General features: G+C 43.7%; 1 protein-coding gene across 3 annotated transcripts in view; it reads left to right on the forward strand.

Annotated features, from left to right (window-relative positions):
- LOC135385572 (WASH complex subunit 2-like) overlaps positions 1-21,536 on the forward strand; it is a 58,649-nt gene that overhangs the window by 22,447 nt on the left and 14,666 nt on the right. For 2 of the 3 annotated variants that reach the window (XM_064614965.1, XM_064614966.1), the window contains exons 15-25: positions 2,215-2,259; positions 2,529-2,623; positions 4,068-4,256; positions 6,343-6,418; positions 6,550-6,735; positions 8,902-8,967; positions 9,106-9,204; positions 11,331-11,451; positions 14,952-15,019; positions 20,064-20,165; positions 21,145-21,289. In XM_064614965.1, coding sequence (XP_064471035.1) covers positions 2,215-2,259; positions 2,529-2,623; positions 4,068-4,256; positions 6,343-6,418; positions 6,550-6,735; positions 8,902-8,967; positions 9,106-9,204; positions 11,331-11,451; positions 14,952-15,019; positions 20,064-20,165; positions 21,145-21,289 — 1,192 coding nt within the window. The remainder of the gene's footprint in view (positions 1-2,214; positions 2,260-2,528; positions 2,624-4,067; positions 4,257-6,342; positions 6,419-6,549; positions 6,736-8,901; positions 8,968-9,105; positions 9,205-11,330; positions 11,452-14,951; positions 15,020-20,063; positions 20,166-21,144; positions 21,290-21,536) is intronic. The other variant, XM_064614967.1, reaches the window with a different exon arrangement.

A 21,536-nucleotide genomic window follows, 5' to 3' on the forward strand; every position in this document is an offset into this window, starting at 1 on the left:
TACGATTAATACATTTATCGACTGTTTTTCCGGACAGATCGAAGCCCGAAGGTTTGATTTTCCGCACCAAAACGGTTGTGGAGAAGCATCAAACACTGCTGTTTTCAGCACTGCGGTGGCTACTTCGAAACCGCCATTTTGGATTGTGCACTTGCATTGGATTGGTAATTGGAATCCTAGGCAAGACTGTTCTAAGGCTTCCGAACCGACCGTACCTCTAGGTGACACCATGGCAGTGGCACGGCTGCAGCTTTCGTGCCTGTGCATCGACACTTTCGGGAGTCTGGACGCTCTCCCGAGTTTCTATTTGTGCATGCTGTCGTTGTTCATCAGCTTTCGATGCTATGGGTACATCTGTTCGGTTAATTGTGCAGCCGGAAAGTGAGTCAAACTCTGCAGACAATCGCCGTGACCGTCCACAACCATCAACTGCAGGCATGGTGAACGTATTGTCGCTATTGTCAAATATGTCTGACGAACCTATAACGCTCGCGCAAATGCAAGCAGATATCATGATTAGAGCATGACGTTTTCGGGAAATATTTTTTCAAAAATTCGGGGGGTAAAAATCGGGTAAATAAACATATGCACTAAATTTGTGTGAATACTGGTGAAAAAACTTCCAGTACACTAAATTCGGGGAGAAATCGGGCTCAGTTACTCAAACTAACTGTACTGGTTTGGTGCAAACTGTGATGTAACTGCATTTGCTGCCAAACAAGTAAGTCAGTGCATTCCTACAGACATCCCAGTAAGGGCAATTTGCCGGGTAAAAATCGGGTTTCACCCTAAAGAGGCATCCTTCAATTCGGTGTGCAAATTCGGGGAAGAATCGGGTAAAACCCTAAAACTTCAGGCTCTAATCATGATACACAAGCGCCAGATGCGAGAGGGTGTTACTGTAGTCTTCTTTGGTGCAGCTGTGATTAAATAATGTTGAACGTAGTGATCATCGGACCACCTTACCGTCCGTTTGTCGTGTTTTTAGGACTGCTGTTTTATTCAGACTCTTTCCAGTCACCACCAAGTCCGGAAAATCGATCGGCTACTGTACACACTAATGAATGCTAGATGAACAGTAAAGCCTTACACTGTTTGCAAATTGACTTTTTGGGCAACTTCAGTTTGTATTTTTTTAATGTTTTGGGCAACCTCCAACTGACCATAGAACCAATGAATTTTCACATTCAATATTGAGGGCCACTTCTTCAAGGAACGCTTCAATATTTTGTGCTTCTGTGCCATCAGCAACCACGTCAGCGCCAGCCCCGTGAGCACTAAAATGCACACAGCTATGTCAACACTGTAAACGGATTGCAAACAAACCAGCAAACTGCCACTTACCAACCTATTATGCAGCACTAGATTGAGCTTTGTGAACGGTAAAAAGTGGGGGGAAGGGCAGTCTCATTAAGCATGCCATTCGTCATGACTGTACCTGTCACCATTTTATCTCTATTAAACTGTACTCGTAGAAGAAGCCATAAATGTGTCCTTACCTTGGTTTGTGTCAGGGCATGTATGCATTGGCATCTTTTCGACCAGCTCTGATATTTTAAATAAAGGCTTTGGGGAAAAGATGCGAGTGTTTGCACTCTACTAAAAATTGGGACTGCTCAATATTGTGGACTGATCCAATGGTTCCTAGAAGTTCAAAAAATCATTCGGTGATTCTTGGACAACATGTAGCAGAAACTGAACAGCCTAAAAGATTGTCCCCTAGCTACAGGATGCTTACAGTGCTCACAACTTTCATGTACTACTATATTGCTAGTACACCTTAGGTTACACAAACTACTGCAGTGGTACAAGCAAGTCTCTTTGTTGTGACATGTCATTGTGTAGCTATCACCAACTTTGCTTAGGCATTATTGGCTTCTCACTTTGTTAGGTTATTCTTCTAAATGCTGCTCCTGCACCTTTCTGTAATTCCTTGTTTTATTTTTGCACATTGCCCCTTTTGTGAACACTCTTTTGTGCTTTCTGTGTTCCTTCGTGACACAGAAAACACACATCACAGTTAGGTGCATTGCTAATTTGGCTTGATGGCACTTTGGGGTTGCCCCTTTTCACATTATACCACATCTGAACAATTGTGTTTATTGAAAGAAAGGTACCGTGCTCCTATTAGTCCTTGCTGTACTCTGAATAATGCTTGATTTTTATCACTTACAATTTGTCATCTGATGTATGTTGGTTCCCTTCCTTGAACAGACACAGTCAAGTGGCCCTCAGAATTATGGTGACAAAACTGTCAAGGTAAGCATGCCCTCAGTGATGCTGTGAAGTTGTCTGCCCATCACAAGATAGCCACTGTTTTCAAAATACCACTGCATTGCAGCAAATATAATAGTGATTGTTGCAGATAAACCTGCATTGCGAATCTTGTCATGGGCAATCAGGCAATGGCAACACACAGAATAGTCTTCTGTTACACAAGTCTAAGCATGCACGCATTGCACTGATGAATAGCATTATTCACCATGTTACCCTTTGGGTTTCAGTCGCATATGCCTCATATTTTTCAGCCAAAAGCACCTGCTGTGGCAGACAAAGCAACAGTTCCTGTCTCGACTACTGGTGGACTCTTTGATGATGACGCGGACGACCTATTTTCGTCCAGGTTGTTACAATTTCATTGTAATCGTCTCAGTTTTGCTTTCCCGCCATATCCTTTCTAAATTCTGAGCATTTTGGCACTTTGCGATTTCATAATGGGAGTATTGGATCTTAGTGTATCGATTGAGAACTTGGGGAAAGTATATTGCATAAATGGGAGCAGGTTTGTTCCATTTATAGTGTCAAAGTGCCTTTATCTTTCTTTCCTTTCACCTGGTTATTAAAATTAAATTTTCTCCTGCAAACCAGTAGCACGTCCTTTCTTTCTGCAATTTTTTTTGCCTGCAAATACGCGTAATGGGCCCACCCTCCTTTTGGTTGTGTGCAAATTTTGATAGGGGAAAAGTAAAAGGTGTTAATAAGTCAAGCACCTCTTAATACAGTGAATGCCATGCACATTAAATACCGAAGAAGCCAAAAAAAAGTCACAATTCACTACAAGCAATAAGGACATGAGTAGCCCCCCCTCCCCTAACCAGCAAAAAAAAAGAAAAGGGAAAAGTGACTTGCCAAAGTGCAAATTGAACCGCTAACACGGGCACTGAAGAATGCTAAGCACTGCACATTATGCACAGCTGCTCGGCTTCTCATGTTCATCTGAAGCCCCTTTTTTTATTTTCCACCTCAAAACAAGCTTTTCTCCTAGTATTGCCAAAGTTTTGCTCCCTCATTTTCAAAGGCATAATTGTGGATGCATACAAGAATGATAAATTACAAAAGCAATGTGCCACCAAGTGGTGTACCTGTGTTCTTGTGCTGTTGTCGTGGTATACATAACGTTACAAATGGAGGAACAGATACGCCATGAGTTGGGTATTCTGTGGGGAATCATGAGGGCTGTGTGAATATTTAAAACTTCAGAATATCAGCTTGGGTAGCTATATATTGGATTCGATTGTCGAATCGAATAGCTATATCTGAATATATTCAATACCGTTTCAAATACTGTGTTCAAATAAAGTATCAGCCTTTCTTTTTCTGTCAGACCACCCTCACCCCTTTCTGATGTGCAGTTGCTCAAATGTATATTTCTGTACCACTTACTTGCTGCTAGTGAACAGCTGCTTTTCAGTTTGCAGTAACACGGTCACAAATTGTCACACTGACCTGTCACCGTAGCATTTTGAACAACTAGTGATTTACAAAACAAGCAGTACCTGTTCATAAGGAACTTGAGTGTACTTCATATTCTTCATTCAAAATAAAATTTATGTCTACTGGATCATTCGATTCAAAATTATTCATACTTGATTTGGTAGTTTTCAATATTGGATTCGAACTTGATCATCACTATTCACACAGCCCTAGAGGTTACAGAACTGTGTCGTGTAGCTTTCCCACTAGCACTTCATGTGCAGTAATTTGTTTTTTGCTTTTGTTTCATTTGCTACACATTAGGGCTACAGTGTATTGTAAATGTGACTCGGCTTTGATTTGTGTTTTGGCAGCTCTGTCACAAAGAAGGCAGAACCAAATAAAAAGACAACCTCATTCCTCTTTGATGATGAGGAAGAAGAAGGCATCTTTACTGGTGGTGTCCAACCAAAGGGGACAAGTGTGCCAACAAATAAGTCTTTGTTTACTGCAAGCACAGACTCTGATGAGCTATTTTCCTCTGGTGCCAAGCCTCCTGCAACGTAAGTTCATGGGAGGGTTCGGGATCACTTAGTAGTATTATTACCACTGCAGCACTGTCACCTACAGCATATAGGCTAAGTTATCCAATTCATGGCTATGCAATATATTTCTACAACCTCTCAGTTTTATGGCAGAATGAACTCTTTGTTATTCCTGTCAGCTGACTGTGTCCGCACAGTCACCGCCGAAGCTGCCAGAACTATCAGAATCTGAGGCTCACTTTGTGTTGTGCCTCTTGTTTGTTAAAGGTACTATAAAACAGTCGATGTGCAACGTCATGTTTTGTGTGCCCTGAGTTGTGTACGTCCTCAGGAGTAAAATGCCGCAAAATTTTCTCACATAGACGTTATAGCTCCCGAAAAAATGTAAATTTTAATCTACTGGCAATACTGGCGAAGCAGACCAACGAAACGCCAACTCCGCCAAGTGCGGCGGCGAAAATATCTAATGCGCACGACTCTGGGCCAAACAGAGCGACGTACGATAGCAGCGCCACGGTGCTGAAACAAGGCCCAGATATAGACGTTTAGCTACTGAGTGCAAGATTCGGCTTTTGTTTATTTTCTTTCACACAAATTACATTTTTCTCAAAAGGTAGTATTTGCAAATCCCAACAGGAAAGCCATCTGTTTATCAGTCTCCTTGTTTACAGGGTTGCTTGACAAATTGAGGACTTCTTCCCGCAAGGCGTCGCCCCGACATTCTTGACTGCATTTTTATTTACCAATTAAAAATACTTAGAGTAAACTCCTGCGCATATTACTTGTTGTGCTGAACCTTTGAGTCTAGTACTCTCACGTCATGCTGATTGCATAGGTTCGACCTCGACTGCTTTATAGTACCTTTAAGAGGCAAGTCCCAGCTGAAATGCACACGAAAAATTGAGCTGTTTTGAATCATTGCGGCATTGAAATACAGTTGAGCCCACTTATGAAGGTCACAGTTACGACGAATTCTCGCTCATTACGAACTTAAATGGGGCGACCGTCAAAACATACATTATATGTATGGCAATTTTTCTCAGCTATAACGAACAAAAGCGTGCACGCGACTCGGTTATAATGAATGAATACGGACTGTGAACGCGTTTGCGGAGATGCGGGAACACCCCACGACAGGCTTCCTTATCACCCTCTCCGCTTTCCCTGGACGCCTCCTGGAAGGAGGGCGAGGAGGGAAGCGTGGGAAAGCGCGAGGGCGCATGCTGAACCCCCTTGCCCCCGCTCTGTGTGCGAACGTTCGACATCACCACGGGACACCAGTGTTCCTGTGGTTACTGTTCAAGGTGGTTGCAGCATGGCAGACTCCACGCAGTCTCCACGTGGCACGAAACGGAAAGCTGTGGACATAGCAACGAAGGTCGCAATTGTTACGGAATTGTCTCGGGGTAAGAAGAACTGCGACCTTCTCGAAACATTCCCGTCAGTGGGGCGATGATGCTTTCAGACGGCGGGCTTTGTGGAGACCATTGACGAAAACGATGCTGTCATGGAAGTGTCACAACAAGGGGAAACAAAAACGCACGGAGAGCTGTGGCAGCGCGTCATCAACACGGAGGTGGCGGGCATCCCAACACTGTGTGGGATGACTTTGTTAGTGCGGACGACGACACTGAGATTGCAGAGCCGTATACAGACGATTGCATTGTCAACGAGGTCAGAGCGTGTGACGCGTGACATTCCAACAAGAGCGACGCCGACTAAGAGGTGCACGAGAGGCCTCGCCGATGACCACCTGGGAGCGTTCAGCAAGTTGGAGACTGCCGTAATTGGGTCTGCTTTTGCAGCGCAGGCGCGAATTACTGACTTCTTCCGTAAATAAACCCGTGCGCTTGCTTACCCTGTACCTTGTGGCCTTTCTGGAGAATTTCCACTTACTACGAACGCTCGGATATAACGAGCAGCTGACGGTGAAGTTTGTTATAAGTGGGCTCAACTGTATACTGTTTCCTCAGAGAGCTGTGTGGTGCCCATGGTGTTGTCTCAAAAATTAAGAAGTCTGATCTTTTTGAATCCGAAATGGCAGTTCGTATACTGCAATGATGCAAATTTTCTAGTAAAAATTATTTTATTGACTTTTTTTCAGGAAAGCACCCCATAAAGGTCTGTTTCTGTTTGAAGATGAAGAGGATGAACCAGTCAAAGCAGAAAATAGTAATCAGGTGAGCGATTGCCTATAATAAAAGCTTTCTTAGAGTACATTGTTGATGTTAACTTATGCAGTTTCTAAAACTAAAACATGAACACAGAAATTAAATTGAATTGAACGCAGAGTCCACTAATATTGCTAAAGCTGCAGGTGACCAAGCCATCATTGCCAGCTGCAGAGGCATCACCCACGTCTGTGATTAAGCCCAGAAAGTCGATATCTCTGTTTGATGACGACGAACCTGATGATGATCTTTTCTCTGGCAAGACAAAAGAAATGGCTGACAGCCAGAGCAGTCACAGTGTGCAAAGTTCTACATGGAGTTTAGGGGTATGGCTCATTGCAGTTATTAATGCACTGTTTTGGCTAAGTTCTGCAATCGTCTGCAGCATTTTCCAGTCACATTCTCACTTCCATTCAGTTGAGTGTGCCAGTAGCGTACAAATGTTTCCTGGTGGGGGAACTCAAAAGAGCGAGCCACAGCATTACACATAGAATACTGCAGTGCAGGTAGATATTTTCAGACTTCTTTGGTGACATTCAGTAAAGACGGCACACCACTGCACGGGACTGAACTTACCGGCCCGACCCGGCCTGTACCCGACGCCACGGAGGCTTACCTGACCCGGCTGCCGAAAGCCCGGCCGAGGCCCGGCTCGCAGCTGCACAGGTGGATGTGCAATGCGATCCGTCCAACAGATTCAATCTACACTGTACACAGCAAACACCGTAAACCATGCATACTTGGAATGCACAAGCCACCCTTTGATGCGGTTTGTGCTTGTAACAACATGTGGGCATCAAGTCGAGTGCACCTGTCTACGGTGCATGCTGCAGCGAGGGCGAGATCCTCAACGTAGCAGAGTAAAAAATAACTCAATGCCCATGTTGTAGCGTTTTAGCAGAAAGACGGAGGGAGGATCCAGGTATATGGTTGCTTTGTTTTCAAAATGAATGTTGAGGATTAAATAATGCAAAAGAATGGCTCACGAAGGCTCGACCCGACTGAAGCCCGAGAACTCTCGAACTGAACCCGAGCAGTGGTCAAAAACGACTTTGGGGCCAGATTTCTGCCCGCAGGCCGGGCCGGGCCGGGCTCGGGTTTTCGGGCCAGCCTGGCCCTTTGCAGTGCTCTAAAAGACGGACTTAAAAGACTGCTGGATAATTTGGACTGATTGTATGATACTTAAGAGTAAAAAGCTTCGTTTGCGGCTGTGTACAGTGACTTAGAATACATGTGAGTACAAATATTGCTCCCTTGCACGTAGCATGCTACCTCCTTGGCACTGTTCGAGCTGGTAACTTTGAACCGCAGGTGGGTCCTTTAGAAGAACGGTACATTTGGAGATCATTCTTTGTAAAGCTACGCAACTAGGCCATGTTCATACTTTCATTAGCACACGAGCTTATTAGCATGAGTTAAATGGTTCATTAGAATTTCATGCCTGTCCTCATCTCTGCCTTTAGTGAGAGTCTCAGATCTCTACTAGCCATCTGTTGTCATTAAATGTTCAAATTAAAAAAAAAAAATTTCGTCATTTCATGGGACACAGTTTGAAGTTGCGTCGATATTGGAAGTTTCAGGGTCTGTCGACATGGTACACACCAGTTATCTGGCTGTAAATCTAGGCTGAGATCTTGCGATGAGAAAGAAAACATGGAAAACAAATATTTATAACTTGGCCAAACCTTCTACAGTTGCAGATAGATTTTTCATACATCTGGAAGCCATAAAATCGCTCCGACTTTTCCAGCATTCACAATTTTGAGTCAGACTAAAGCTTCACAAACTCATTATTCAAAAACATATAAGCATGTTCAAAAAGCTCTCATTGTGCGCATCCTCCATGAATGTGAGGTGTTTGTAGCCAATTAATATGATTGTAGCATTGCTGTAGACAAGGCTAATGATTGTTGCCATTGACAGTGAAGCTGTCGCGCAGTACCAACATGATTTCTCCTGCTTGCAACCCTACGCACGCATATTGCTGTAATGTCATTGTTTCGTTTATGGAACTCCAGAAGCTGTTGATGCAGTTGATGATGACGTGTAACTAGCAAGTAATGTCTTTGAGACAGTCATGTCATGCTGCCACCGTAATGCAGTATAGCGTAGCCCAATCACAACAGCTGCAAATGTAGCCATTCCAAAAATAAAAAGTCCAACTGTAGGAGTTCCAGTAAGTAGGTCTGCCACTCTTGTAAATGACTAAACTCAAGCAGCAAAACATCTTGGCCCAATGTTGGACCATCTTGGCAATGTTTGCCCAATATTGGACTAATCTTGGGCCAGTATTGCCAATATTGGTCCAATATTGGGGCAAGATGATGTGTTGCTTCGGAATATCGTTACTCTCATGCCTTTAATAATGTAAAAAAGAAATATGGAGTAAATGTAGCTAAAAATTGTTTACAAAGCAATCTATAAGTTCGTTAAAGCTCAAAATGACCAACGTTCACGCTCCTAAATGAAATTGGGAATCTATCTACTTTCAGTCCAAGGAGAACGTTGAACCATCCCCAGCTCATGAGGAATCGGCTAAGCCAGTGGAGTCGCTTAAGGTTTGTGCTACATCACCAAGTTAAACCGTTCCATTATTTTGTGATTTCTGATAGCATGTCGTACGCTATTTTTCCCATATGCTTGATTGTGTTGTGAGTGATTTTGTTTATGCTAACATTGAATTCCTTTTACCTCAGGCACGAACTAGCAGTCGTTTCCTATTTGACGAGGAAGACAAATTATTTCAGAATTCAACTGGAGACGGCCCTGACATTGATCTTTTCGCATCAGACAAGGTTTGTCCTTTACTAAAGCTACACACAGAGCCGTTCCAAGGGGGGGTGAGAGGGGCAGGGGAGGTGTGACTGGGGTTGCCACCTTTTCCTTCGGCCAACACCGAACACCGTGGGAGGTTGCATGCGCAGCGCAGTTGGCTTTTTGTAAATAGACCTTTGAATCAATATGATGTATGAAAAGTTTTTCTTTTTTTCAACGAAGTGTTGCTTTAGTTATCTCAGACTACAAATGACTAGTCCTCAGGTGGAAAACCAGTAGATGTCGATGCCAGACCGGTCACGCTGAAAGGCGAGACAACCAGGAAGGCCCCTGATTGGCCGGCTGGAGTGCATAACGCTGCACTTCAATTGGTCCTGTCAATCTCATTTGCATTGTGCCCAGTGCTGTGGGAACTATCTCAAACTATGCGTTCTATGGGGAGCTGTTACTGCCGTGCAGCCCTCCATTTTTCAACCCGTCTAGGATTGGATGAAGTGGATTGTGAAAGACCGTATGAAATTCTTGAGTCCTGAAAGCTGAGCACTGGGTGCAGAGGGTTCTAATAGGTTCTCTACAGTATCTTCATGTGTATTAACGTAGCTTTGATTGCTCATTTTAGCTATCTCTCAATCTTTGGTAACGATGACACAAACGAAAAACTCGGAAGTTGTATAGTTTTTACTACGACTTGGCTAATTCCCGAACACTTTATGTCCGGATTACACCTTCACCCAGACACCGAATGCAAGCCTTGAATTTCCTAACTGTTGGGGTGAAATTTGGACAGGTGGCAACCGTAGGTGTGACACTGATATCTGCCGCTTTTCGGGGCTTTTTTAGCCTCCCTGGCATGCATTTGGGGGGGAGGGGGGGGGAGATACCATAAGGCACTCGTTAATACTAATTCTATTCTTAAACGACAGCTTAATATTCTTTATGGTGGCGATAAGTTGAAAGAAATATTCCCATCCCCTCCAAAAGTTGCTTTTTGCAGATCCAGTACCTTACGTAACATTTTCACTTCTTCTTGTATGACTCAGAACAAGCCTGGTTGTTATCCATGCGGTGGCACACGCTGCCAAACTTTTAAATTTATCCTACCAAGTGCTATAGCATGAAGCACAGTTTCTGATTTTATTTTCAAAATACATCATTCCCTCCATTGTAATTCATCCAATGTATGTTATATAGTATTCTCCTACAAATGCAATGCCAATACATTGGGGAGACCTCTAAAACCATGAGAGAGAGATTCTGCAGCCATAAATTCGATATTCGTAACAATCGCCAATCTCCAGTATCCATCCATTTCAACCTCCCTGACCACAACTTTGAAAACGACCTAAAAATTATTATTTTAGAATCTCGATTTAGCACCGATATTAAACGTAAACACAAGGAATCCTATCTAATACCCAAATTCAAATCTCTTCAAACCCAGGGTCTAAATCTCAGGCCTGGATCCTTGTATCAATTGATTTAATTCTTGATGTGTACACCGTCGTTTAGCTGCTCAAAACATCTCTGGATTGTACATCTTTTCCCTTGACACACACGTAGTCTACCCTTCCATCCAGACAGTCCCACCTATTTCTCACACTTTTGGAGGTTGCCTTCTGCGAAGATGCGTCACCATGACCTTGGTGTCCATTATGAGAGGTTCTGCTTTCCTCCCTTCCCACCGCGTTGACCCCCATTAGTCAAATAGTGATAAAACTGATAGCTTTCCAGTTGTTTCTGTTTTGTTTTGTTTTTCAGTGTCCTTTTGTGGTGTCTGCGTATTGTAAACTCTATATATATTTGTATACGTGAACTTCACACCTTGTACCTGATGAAGCGTGGTTCCCCACGCGAAAGCTTGTATATATTAAACTAAGGAAGCTTCAGTGTTGCTTTTTGTGTTGTGCTACATTTCATATCGGACTTGACTTCCCCTGTTTCACTGAGATTCTGCTATCAAACATGAGTTACACAAAACAGTACATGAAGTGTTGTACGGATACAACTCTAAGACATTGTCACTTCATCTCTAGGAGGGGCGAAAGCAGAACACCTGTTTTGCTCCAAGTTATCACACAGTAGAAAATGTAGGAATAATTCGATGCTATACTCTCGTGGAGTCGGTCAAACAGGAATCGACTTATAGGTTGACACGGGCAGCAGTACGGAAAAGAAGAAGCCTGTGGGAGGCGTGCTTCCCTTTGGAGGGGCGGACCTTTTCGGAGCAGAACTGAGAAGCAAGCTGGGCAAATCAGCAGTTTTAGAAGGTGAGGTCCAGCACAGTGCAGTGTGACTGGAGTGTGACTTGCAGTCCCATTGCTCATTAGTAATAATTTAAAGCAGTAATATTTTCAGTGCAGCCTATAAAAAAGGCATTTTGACACACAAAAAACATATCTGCTGGTGCAACAAGGTGTAATGTGATAGAATTGCTGCTGATTCGGTGAACTCCTAAGAAATGCTGCACAGCTAATCTTCTTTTTTTTCACATTTTTTCACATTTTTTGCATGGATAAAATATATGTGAATTTAGGTGCCATGAATGGCATATCCCACTTTCCACATTAGATACTGAAGTTGAGTATTGCACAGTCCTCATCCTCACACAAGGTGTAAAAGCCAGTAAGATTTTTGGATGAGGTTATTCACCATTGTACGCTTTCTCCTGGGATGACTACAGAGAGTAATGTGCATTCTAGAAAAAACTGTTCCGTTCACTACTGTGGCTGCTGACCAAACCAGGGAATGCCTTAGAACCGGTTTCACCAACGAGATTTAGCGACGAGATTTAGAACGATAGCGAGATTTCCCGTCAAACAGGGTCACACAGAGCCGTTGATAACACGTGGTTGATGATTAACACCAAGTTTAAGGATGTCTGGACTCGGTTCAAGTGTTAGGTTAGGTCGAGTGTAGCCAGCCATTTAGTCAGTGAACCAGCCAGTGAGTTCTCAGGCTGCACCATGTGCTGATGCCCCTCGCATAGGCCGGTACCAATGTGGTACCCGTGACATGATCTTGTCTCCCACTATCACACGTATCACCACTCAACACTACTAGTGAGATTTTGCTCATATTGCACAGAAAATCCTGAGGGTACAGTCAAACTCCTTTATAACGAATTTCAGGAGACCTGCGGAAAATCTTCGTTGTAAAGGTAACTTCGTTAAAGCGGATGTTTCAAAGGGAAAACGCCTTAAAATGCTAGCAATCTTGTTTATTGGTAGAATTTCGTTGCTCTGATCAAAACGCACCACAGACATTCAACCTACAATAGACCTGAAACCTTATCTCTGTTTTGACCTTTTACCCCCCTTGCAACAATAGGCCGCGAAGCTGTGTGACGAAAACAGCGACCAGAACACGTGGAGGGAACATATAAGGACAGCTTCTGGCAACATTACACGTCACCATTCCGCAAGTCGGCTTCACCTAACGCCTGTGTGCTTTAGGAGAAGCTCGCGACTCGCGGGTCGAAAGCCTGCTGGGCCTTTTGAATCATCTCGCGAATTTCGGCAGCATAGGCCAAAAACGAAGACACAAAAGCGTTACGACGGGCCTCTTTCACTGACAGTAATGGAAAATGAACAGTCAGTGGTCTATTTTCTTGTCTCAATTTTTATTGTGGTTTAATTATTTTGATACGAATTTTTTCCGCGACTATCCTTGCGTTTGCTGACCAAGAGTGAGGGAGGCTCCGCCTCCTGGATGCTGGCCAATAGAAGGACGCGGAGGGCAGGCACTTTCCAAGCCTCTGCTCTCGCCTAAGAGATGGCGCAGCGTTACCGTTGTCTCGCGTGTCGGTCCTCGTACGATATGTACAGCCCGCGCCCAAGAAGCAGGTCGCGCAAGCGAGGTCCACGAATCCCGACTGCCATAGCACCTATATACTCCTAGCCTTCATATACTTCTCCTATACTCCTATACTCCACTTAAGCCTCCTATATACTTCAATGCCTGCCCAGTTGAGGCAGAACGGCCGTTCAGCGCACTATGCGGCGGCGCCGCCACTTGCCTGGGGTTGTGATAATCATATCGCTGTGCTTGCTGGCGCGTGATGTTTGACTTGATACCTCAAAATAAACGAAGAGCATAGAAATTTCCCAATTCATATCTATAGTGACATGCTTGCAAGCAGATGAGGGTATTGGTTGACACCAGACAGACAGAACAAGCTGGCAGGCAGACGACGCTGCAGTCACACACGAAACCGAAACATCACGCGCCAGAAAACAGAGCGATATGATCATCATACCCTGTGTATGTGGCGCCACTACAGTGGACGGCCGGTTCGCATGGGTTCCGCTTCGACTGGGCAGGCATTGAAGTATATAGGAGGCTATGGCTCCACCCACGTGAAGAAGTCATCCTGTTGGACAAATGCCAGGAGGACGAACACCTGTTCTCTCTCCCCGCCTTTTATGACACCCGCGGAACCGTCAACTGTGGTGCCGCGCGCTGCGTCGGAATGAGAAACGCCCTAAAAAAGTTCACAGTTCAACATCTGCTTGCAAAACTTCGTTGTAAAGGGCGCGAATTTTGCCCTCCCGACTTCAAACTCACTTCGTTATTTCGGTACGTTCGTTGTAAAGGAATTCGTTATAAATGTCCAAAGTATACATTGAATCCTATGGGCGCCTGACCAGACCGCGAAAAAACGTTCGTTATAACGGCGTTCGTTGTAAAGGAGTTTGACTGTACCACGATAATGCTATCACATTAAAAATCACACAGACATACATGCACACAGCACTCACTTGCTGGAAAGGACTTTATTGATTAGTGTTCCCTTTTCATACTGGAGTGATTGTACCAACAATTTTTACCTGATACTTTTCAGTGTTCTGTAGAATAACACATATAGGGTGCTTCTTGCATTACATCACTTGCAGATTTGCTGAGCAAGCTGCAGAGTACAAATGGGAGATTATAATTAATTGCATTTAAGAACGTCGTGTTAATTTTCTGGTACAGTTTTGCCGCTTGAAATAAAGTCCCTGTGTCACTTTTCTTCTTCTTTTCTTTTTAGAAATAAATATTTGATGTACCCCACACTTGAGTTCATCATGGTGACTTTGTTAATCCCTGCAATTATTCTCTATGTATTACGGAAACCTGGTTTGTTTGAACTTCAGTGTGACATGAGAATTATGGACCATGTATTTCTTCAAATGTGTGACTTTTCCTGGTGAAATTGTCAGTTATAGTTAAGAGACTGAACTTAAAATTCAACTTGAAAGTGTCCTGTAAAATGACGGAGGTATGTAAAAATAAAATTGCATTTTACCGATGCATACCCATAGAAATTTTGTACATGCAACTTGCGAGCAAGTTAAAAGATTGAAATTCCAAATTTGTGTCATCACTGCAGATAAAATTAGATGTACTGGAAAAGTGATAACGTGCAACACATTTGTGGACGCGCCTTAGCCTAGGAAGGGCATCCTAGTGCACAGGGCAAAATATTTAATCAGCACTAGTTTTGTATATCTTATAATATTGAATCGTGAGCTGTACTCACATTAAGGTTAACGTTGACTGCAGCAGTGTGATAGGCTGTCACCCAAACATGCATTATTTTATCTTCTCGTGCCACACTAGACCTTCCCTCTTTTCTTCAGTCCTTCTCAGAACCCTATATCTGCATACGTTATTAATCCGTTATGTGTTGGTCTTTACTTAACTGTTTTCCAATTTCCCCATCAAGGTAGAGAAAGGTGTTGGCTGATATCAAATCTGTATTGACTGAACCTTCTGTTCTCTTCAGAAAGCTGCAGTGATCCCCCAGAAGTGAACAAGAATGATGACTTGCAGGGTAGTTCACCACCAAGCTCTGTAAGTTGACACGTCTGTGTCTTTTCTGACTAGGTGTAATTGATAGTGGTTCCCTTATATGAAGTTTCTCATTTCGCTCAAGCTGCCCAGCCCACTTATGTTATGCACACAACACCCAGAATGCCACGTCTCCTTTTGTCTCCTTCACTTAGGCACTTCTGTAACCGCGTGCTACCCGAAATGTATGTGCTGCAAAATGCTACCAAGACGTGTCTCGTACAGCCACGTGGCCACGTATATTTGTGGCTCTGCATAAAAATGAGATAGAGGTGTTGTCCAGGTAATGTAGAGGCTAGCAGGAATCGGAAATATGACTTGACGTGTGGCCCCATGTGCAGAAAACTCGCCCTCTGCGCATAACATGCACCCTTTATGCAGTGAAATATATGTACCGTGGGTGCATTATTAGACAAAAACAATTTTTTGTTGCAAAGACACCTTCTTGTTTTCAGAGTTTGGTGTTCGACGTTTTCACCAGGTCGACATCATTTGGCGTCAGTGGGTTCAATATTTGCCTTTAGCATCGTTAACGAACATGTGATCGAAGACACTAAAGTGGCAGAACTGGCACATCCTGATGCAGTGTTGCTATCCTCACGCATGAGGGTTCTAATTAGATCTGTGCGAATATTCGAAATTTGGAATACGAAATGAATATCTGATGCTGTTTGCAACCTATTTGGAGTATTCGAAATTTTCGAATATTTTTCGAATAGTACTGAAGTGAGGTATTGCTATCGCCCTTCTGCAAGTGGGCTTCGCCTCATTATATCCAAGAGTTAGGTGAAGCCCACTTCACTTACAGCCATTGTTCCTTTGGTGTACTGCTCCATTCTGCAAGTTGGCTTCACCTCATTACACTCGAGTGTTAGGTGAAGCCCGCTTTACGCTGTTCACAATATTCTGTCAAGCATATACAACGAGGGGAGCCAAATCCAGTAGATCGCTTTTGTTTATATAAATGCACTTTTGTTTGCACTCTTGTTTATATAAATATTCTGTCACTAAAGTCTGCAACTTCTGTGAGCTCGTGGTCAACACAACTGTGCTCTGGGCACTGCTTGTTCCAGTAAATGTACTCCCAGCTTTCAGAGTTATGTTCAGAACAGATGGAAATATGTGCAGTTTCCAAAAAAAAGGAAAGTACAGGAAATTCACATTGTAAACACAGAAATGAGGAGGCGCACAGAAAGCAGGCTGCATGGAAGACATTGACTAACTCTCAATGCAGTTCATCCCACTAATTCAATCTACCATACACAACAGAGAGGGACCCTTCTCTCACGATATGTTATGCTGGGTGAAAAAGCTCACAAGTTTGCAGCGCGCAGAATATCATTGAATGGGCACAACACCACAAAATATTTCGCCATGGGGTTGTAAGAAATTGGAGACGACAACGAAGTGTCCGGGGTCACCTGTCAGGTGTCCCGGGTGCCCGCGCACGTGTTTAATCTTTTCCATTCTACGGCCGACTGATTTCGGCACTAGTTTCTCTGGGCTCACGACCATCTCTATAATACACGACCATCACACTCGCACCTAGCCCCAGCGCCACTGATGTAGTTTCGCCAAGCGGCCGCCGCGCGTTTGTGACGCTGAATACGGGACCCTCAGCAGACGACGCATGCTATGCGGATACCGTTGCTGCCGTCATTCGCGTTTGGTTTTTGCTATTTTTCACGCGATGGACAGTGTTTGTCTCCACTGCATGGTTTGTGCATGGTGCAGACGTGATGGTGTACTGCACCATCCCGCTTCGCAAGCCGAAGAAAGCAGTGTCGAACACAAATATTTCATTCCACGAGTTTTGCTCAAATGCTGTCTTACGGGAGAAGTGGCTCGAAATATATCGCGGGGCCTTGACACAAGTAACTTCATTGCAAATTGCAATTGTTTCATTTCATATAGGGTGCACTTTTTGGATGGCAGTGTGTACCATAAATAGTTTTATCTAATATAGCTGAGTACCTTTTACACATCTCTCTCTGAAAAAAAACGAATAATGAACCGTGGCCTCTGACCAGGGGTGGACATAAATGCATTTTTTGAGTATTTAAATATAAATACAAAATACTTTGTTGAAAGGGGTGTTTAAATACTCTTCATAAATACTTTTCGATAGGAGTATTTAAATATAAAATATACAGTATTTAAATGCCGTAACTAGCACCATAAATACTGTGATGAAGATGTCATCTGGATCGAATTACAGAAATAACGATGAACATAACAACAAGTCAGCAAGGAAAAATAGCATTTATTTGTTAGATTATCACGGTAATTTTAATATTAGAAGTTTTTGACTTCATCACTTAGGATTCTTGTGTTCGGCCGTACAATCAGATTCGCAAAGGAGAACAGCATCTTCACTGGTGCCGATGAGCAAAGGCTTGCATTAAATTTGATAAAGATGCTTCGTACAACAAAGTAATCAGCCGCGACCATTGTCTGCAACAACAGCGAAGAACTGTCCATCTAAAATCGTTTTTCGCCTGCATGCTAGCTCGAACTGTGCGTGTTCTCGGCATTTCAAGGCCGAAGACTTTAGCATCGGCGCAAAGCGCAAAATTCTCAGACGTGGCACCGTGGCTACAGTACCTACGTTTACAAAGTTTACACAGCCTTGCATCTCCCAGGAGTGCAAAACGAACACAAAAAAGGCACCAAAAGGTAGCGTCGCAGAAAAGCCACCATCAAGAAAAATTCTCAGAGTGGCTTCTATCCGAACAGCATAATAAAGGTTAGCAGAGCATTGTAATGGCAAACCACAAAAGAAGAAAAAAAAAGTGTAAAAGTAAAATAAAAAGGGACCAATAAGTAGGAAAACAAAACAAGCAACTGCTGATTTAAAACTGAAGTGCTTGCTTATACAAATTCTGTTGGACGTCATAACAGGTGTCAGTCATCTCTTTGCAAGTAACAGTTTCTTGTTACGGTCGCATTCACCCATTCTCTGTAACTGCCCTGTATGTTAACACGGCACGCCTCTCACGTGAAACATAAAGTCAGAACACGCTTGCGTCTGACAATCATAAATGCATGATAACTGCCCCAACACACAAGCTGCTGCTGCCAAGTTTATGTGTAGTATGTACGGCACATAGTGCGCGGGTTTCACACTTTTACATGCCACCTACGCTTCAGAGCACAGCCTATTTCTGAGTATTTAGTTTCAGAACTCTTAGCTCTACATGAACAGAGAACCTGAGACAATACACAAACATGTATGCACGAAGAATTAACCACAAGGACCACTCATATTGCACACAGCTGAGCTACAACAGGCGCTCTTCTGGGTCCTGCAAGTGGCGCCCTTGCAGGCGCTCCGCGCGTAAATACGGCACTTCCGCTCCTCGAGGCGCGGACGGAAGTCCCATAGGCGAGCGGGCGAGTGTTATGGTCGTGTATTATAGAGATGGTCGTGTCTGGGCTCATCCCTATGACGTCGGACATTTAAAGCTCTCGTTGGCTAATCGAAGTTGTTCTTTCCTACGGAAGTATTCAAAATTATTTGAGTCGGACCTTTTCTGATTATTCGAATTGGATTCACCGTCTGAAGAAATGATTCGGATTCGATTCGCAGTGTAAGTGAAATATTCATAAACTATTCGCAGTGGAAATTTTGCTTTTTGCTATCCGCTCTAGCTCTAACCGCTCTAGTTCTAATAACAAAAAAAATTCACAATGTTCACCTTCTGTGTCCTGGTGCATCTGTGCAGCAGCAGGTCCACATTATGCAGTCAAGCAAGGTACTTCTGCAGATCTTCAGAGCTTGTCCATATGTGGCTAGCAGGTGCAACTGGTGCACAAACATGATGCAGACTTTCTATTGCTGACAATGGGCATGGGCACTTTTTATTGTGCAAGGCCCATCTTGTGCACTTCTAACCTTAGCATCCAATCCCCTTCCCTAGTTCCCCCTTCTTTTACATTCTCCCTCCCTAAACACATTTGGAACCTACAGTTTGACTGCACATAATGTGTGGTCTAAGGGTCAGTTCACACAATGCAACTTCGCAACGGTTGCATGCAGTATAAGTTGTACGAAGTAGGTCTCCTTTTACATGTTGAGCAACTCGCCGCATCTTAGTGTTGAACAAACTCGTGAGAGGGCGGAGAAAACGTCAGTCATCATCATCTTTGTCCAATCATACGAGGGCGAGAACTGAAAATACAATTAACAGTTTGCCATGATGTATTGAAGAATACATTCTCAACATTCTGCTGAAATATTCTACACGAACCACCGTCGGAGCTTACATGCAGCTAGCGCGTTTCCGTGACCCGTGCCGTCTAGGCTGCAGAATTTACATCCCGGAAGTGACGCCACAACAGACAGCCATTGCGACTGGATGTCTTCGAAGGAGGAGCCAAGTAATAGACAGTTTGCACCTGAAGGTTGCAAGAGGAATCGCTCGTGGGGCGATCCGTACTACAACTCTGGCAGCCAGGTTGCACTGTCTAGCTGTGCACCACTAACGTTGCATAGTGTGAATAGACCCTAACTCATCATGTGCCACTTCTTGGTTTCGATTCCTGCACAACCTCTGTTTTTTGTACTTTATCTTTTGGAAGGAACTTCCCTTTCAGTCATGTAAATACAGTAATAAGACTCATAATTTTGCTGTGTACATTGCACGGGCCTAGACTGGCCCATGGGCTGTGCCGGGTAGCCTTCTTTTTGCGGGCCTGAGCTGGGGCATGGGCCCATACAATGCCGGGCCTAGGTCAGGCTCGAACCAATGTTACCCCAGTGTTAGTCACTGTCAACTTTTACAGCCCACTACACTAGGCTGTGCTGGGCCAGGTCAGGTAGCCCATAAATTTCTTGGGCCAGGCCTGTGCCGGGAAACCTAGAGATTCTTCGTGCTTGGGGTCATGCCCGGGCCAAGTATGGAGCCATTAGGCCAAGCCCGGGTGGGTAAAAGGAAGACCGGCAAGGGGGCCTGGCCCAGGCCTAAGAATGTGGTCCGTGCAGTGTTCTATGCTACAGTACTGATTAGAAAAGATAGCACTGACAACTTTGCTAATTTGCTTTCAGTTACAGCACAAGAGAGGACCAGCTCTAAAAGACACGAAAGAAGGATCTGTGAGCTTCGATGAACCAGTAGATAAAGCCAGCACACTAGCCAGTGCTACCAAAGTAAGTGCATGCATTATTTTAAGAGAACAATCTGTAGTTGTTGTCGAGTTTTCGGGACTGGTTGTATAATTGTATCCAACCGTGAGTGGATGCATTATGTAAAGTTGAGTTCAGCAGAACCTCATAGTTTTTAAACTAGACTAACTTTAAGAAGGAAAACTATCAGCATTTTCAGCATGTTGTTTTGGTTTTGCAGTGATACAAACATGAGCTCCTGCACCATTGCTAATGTCACAGTGGCACGCTATTGAGATAAGGGTGATAGAGGACTTTTTTGAGGTGACAAAACCTAATCAGCAAGTTCTATCTCAAATTGCTGGCTTCCATGCTTGGCAGAAAGTAAACCATGTTGTTGACAGTGGCATCCATGATTGCATTGACACTACTCGCTATAAAATGCAATTATAAATGCAATACAGCATTACATATATACATATATTTTTCTTTTTTTGCTATTTTGGCAAAAGTGCATGTGTTTCGAACTATATTATTCCAAGTTTACTACCAGCCGACTCCACTTGCTGGGAATTGTGTGCCGGTGAAAGCCCGTACAGCAAATCCAGCTTTTTCTATGTACATACATAATTATTGTTTATTTGTGCACTGTAATTAAAAGGCTGCCATGTTCTCCTTCAATACCTTCCATAAAGCCCTCGCGGTGCTTCTGAAGCTACTGTCACTGTTTTTGTGTCACTTTTGCCCTTATCAAGTTTACGCTTGTACTGAATTCTTTCCTGTGTCCCGTTGATTTTGTTCTAACGTTGGTTTATTCTAATTGGCTACAAATTCGGTTCAGACATTTTCTCAATGACTCTGAACAATATAAGACAGCGTTTCTTTAGGCTTGAGTTTTTGAGTCTGGACAGCCGCAGTGCTCTTCTCTGTGCAGTAGAAGGTGCTGTCACAGTCCCATATGTGCGAAGTTGTAAGATGAAAATTTATGAGTTCACCTTACGAGATATGCTTGCTCATTTTTCAGGACAGAGCCAAGATACAAACTAAGCGGCGCCTTCCATCTCGTATGCGTCGACGAAGCAACATTCCACCTGATTCTCCAGACAGTAGTTCAACAAAAGAGGAATCACCATTGCCTAAGGAAACAATATCCGCTCCACTGGAAACAGGTACGCTTGGAGGGTGCAACTGGACTCCAATGTAGTGACATCATAGCGGGTAATTTTGTGGGATATCATGTTTCGCACTTGCTTAAGCAACATTGATTGTTCCTGGGATGTAGCTCGAGGAAGTTATTAACATATTTGGTGAATAATGTCTTCCACACCCTGTGCTTGGGGAGAAGCCAGTGTTTATTTGTGGTTGTGTGAAGTGTTGTGCGAACACTAATGTGGCTACTTCAGCATACTTGATGTT

Source organism: Ornithodoros turicata, chromosome 2, assembly GCF_037126465.1.
Source record: "Ornithodoros turicata isolate Travis chromosome 2, ASM3712646v1, whole genome shotgun sequence".
Lineage (NCBI taxonomy): Eukaryota > Metazoa > Arthropoda > Arachnida > Ixodida > Argasidae > Ornithodoros > Ornithodoros turicata.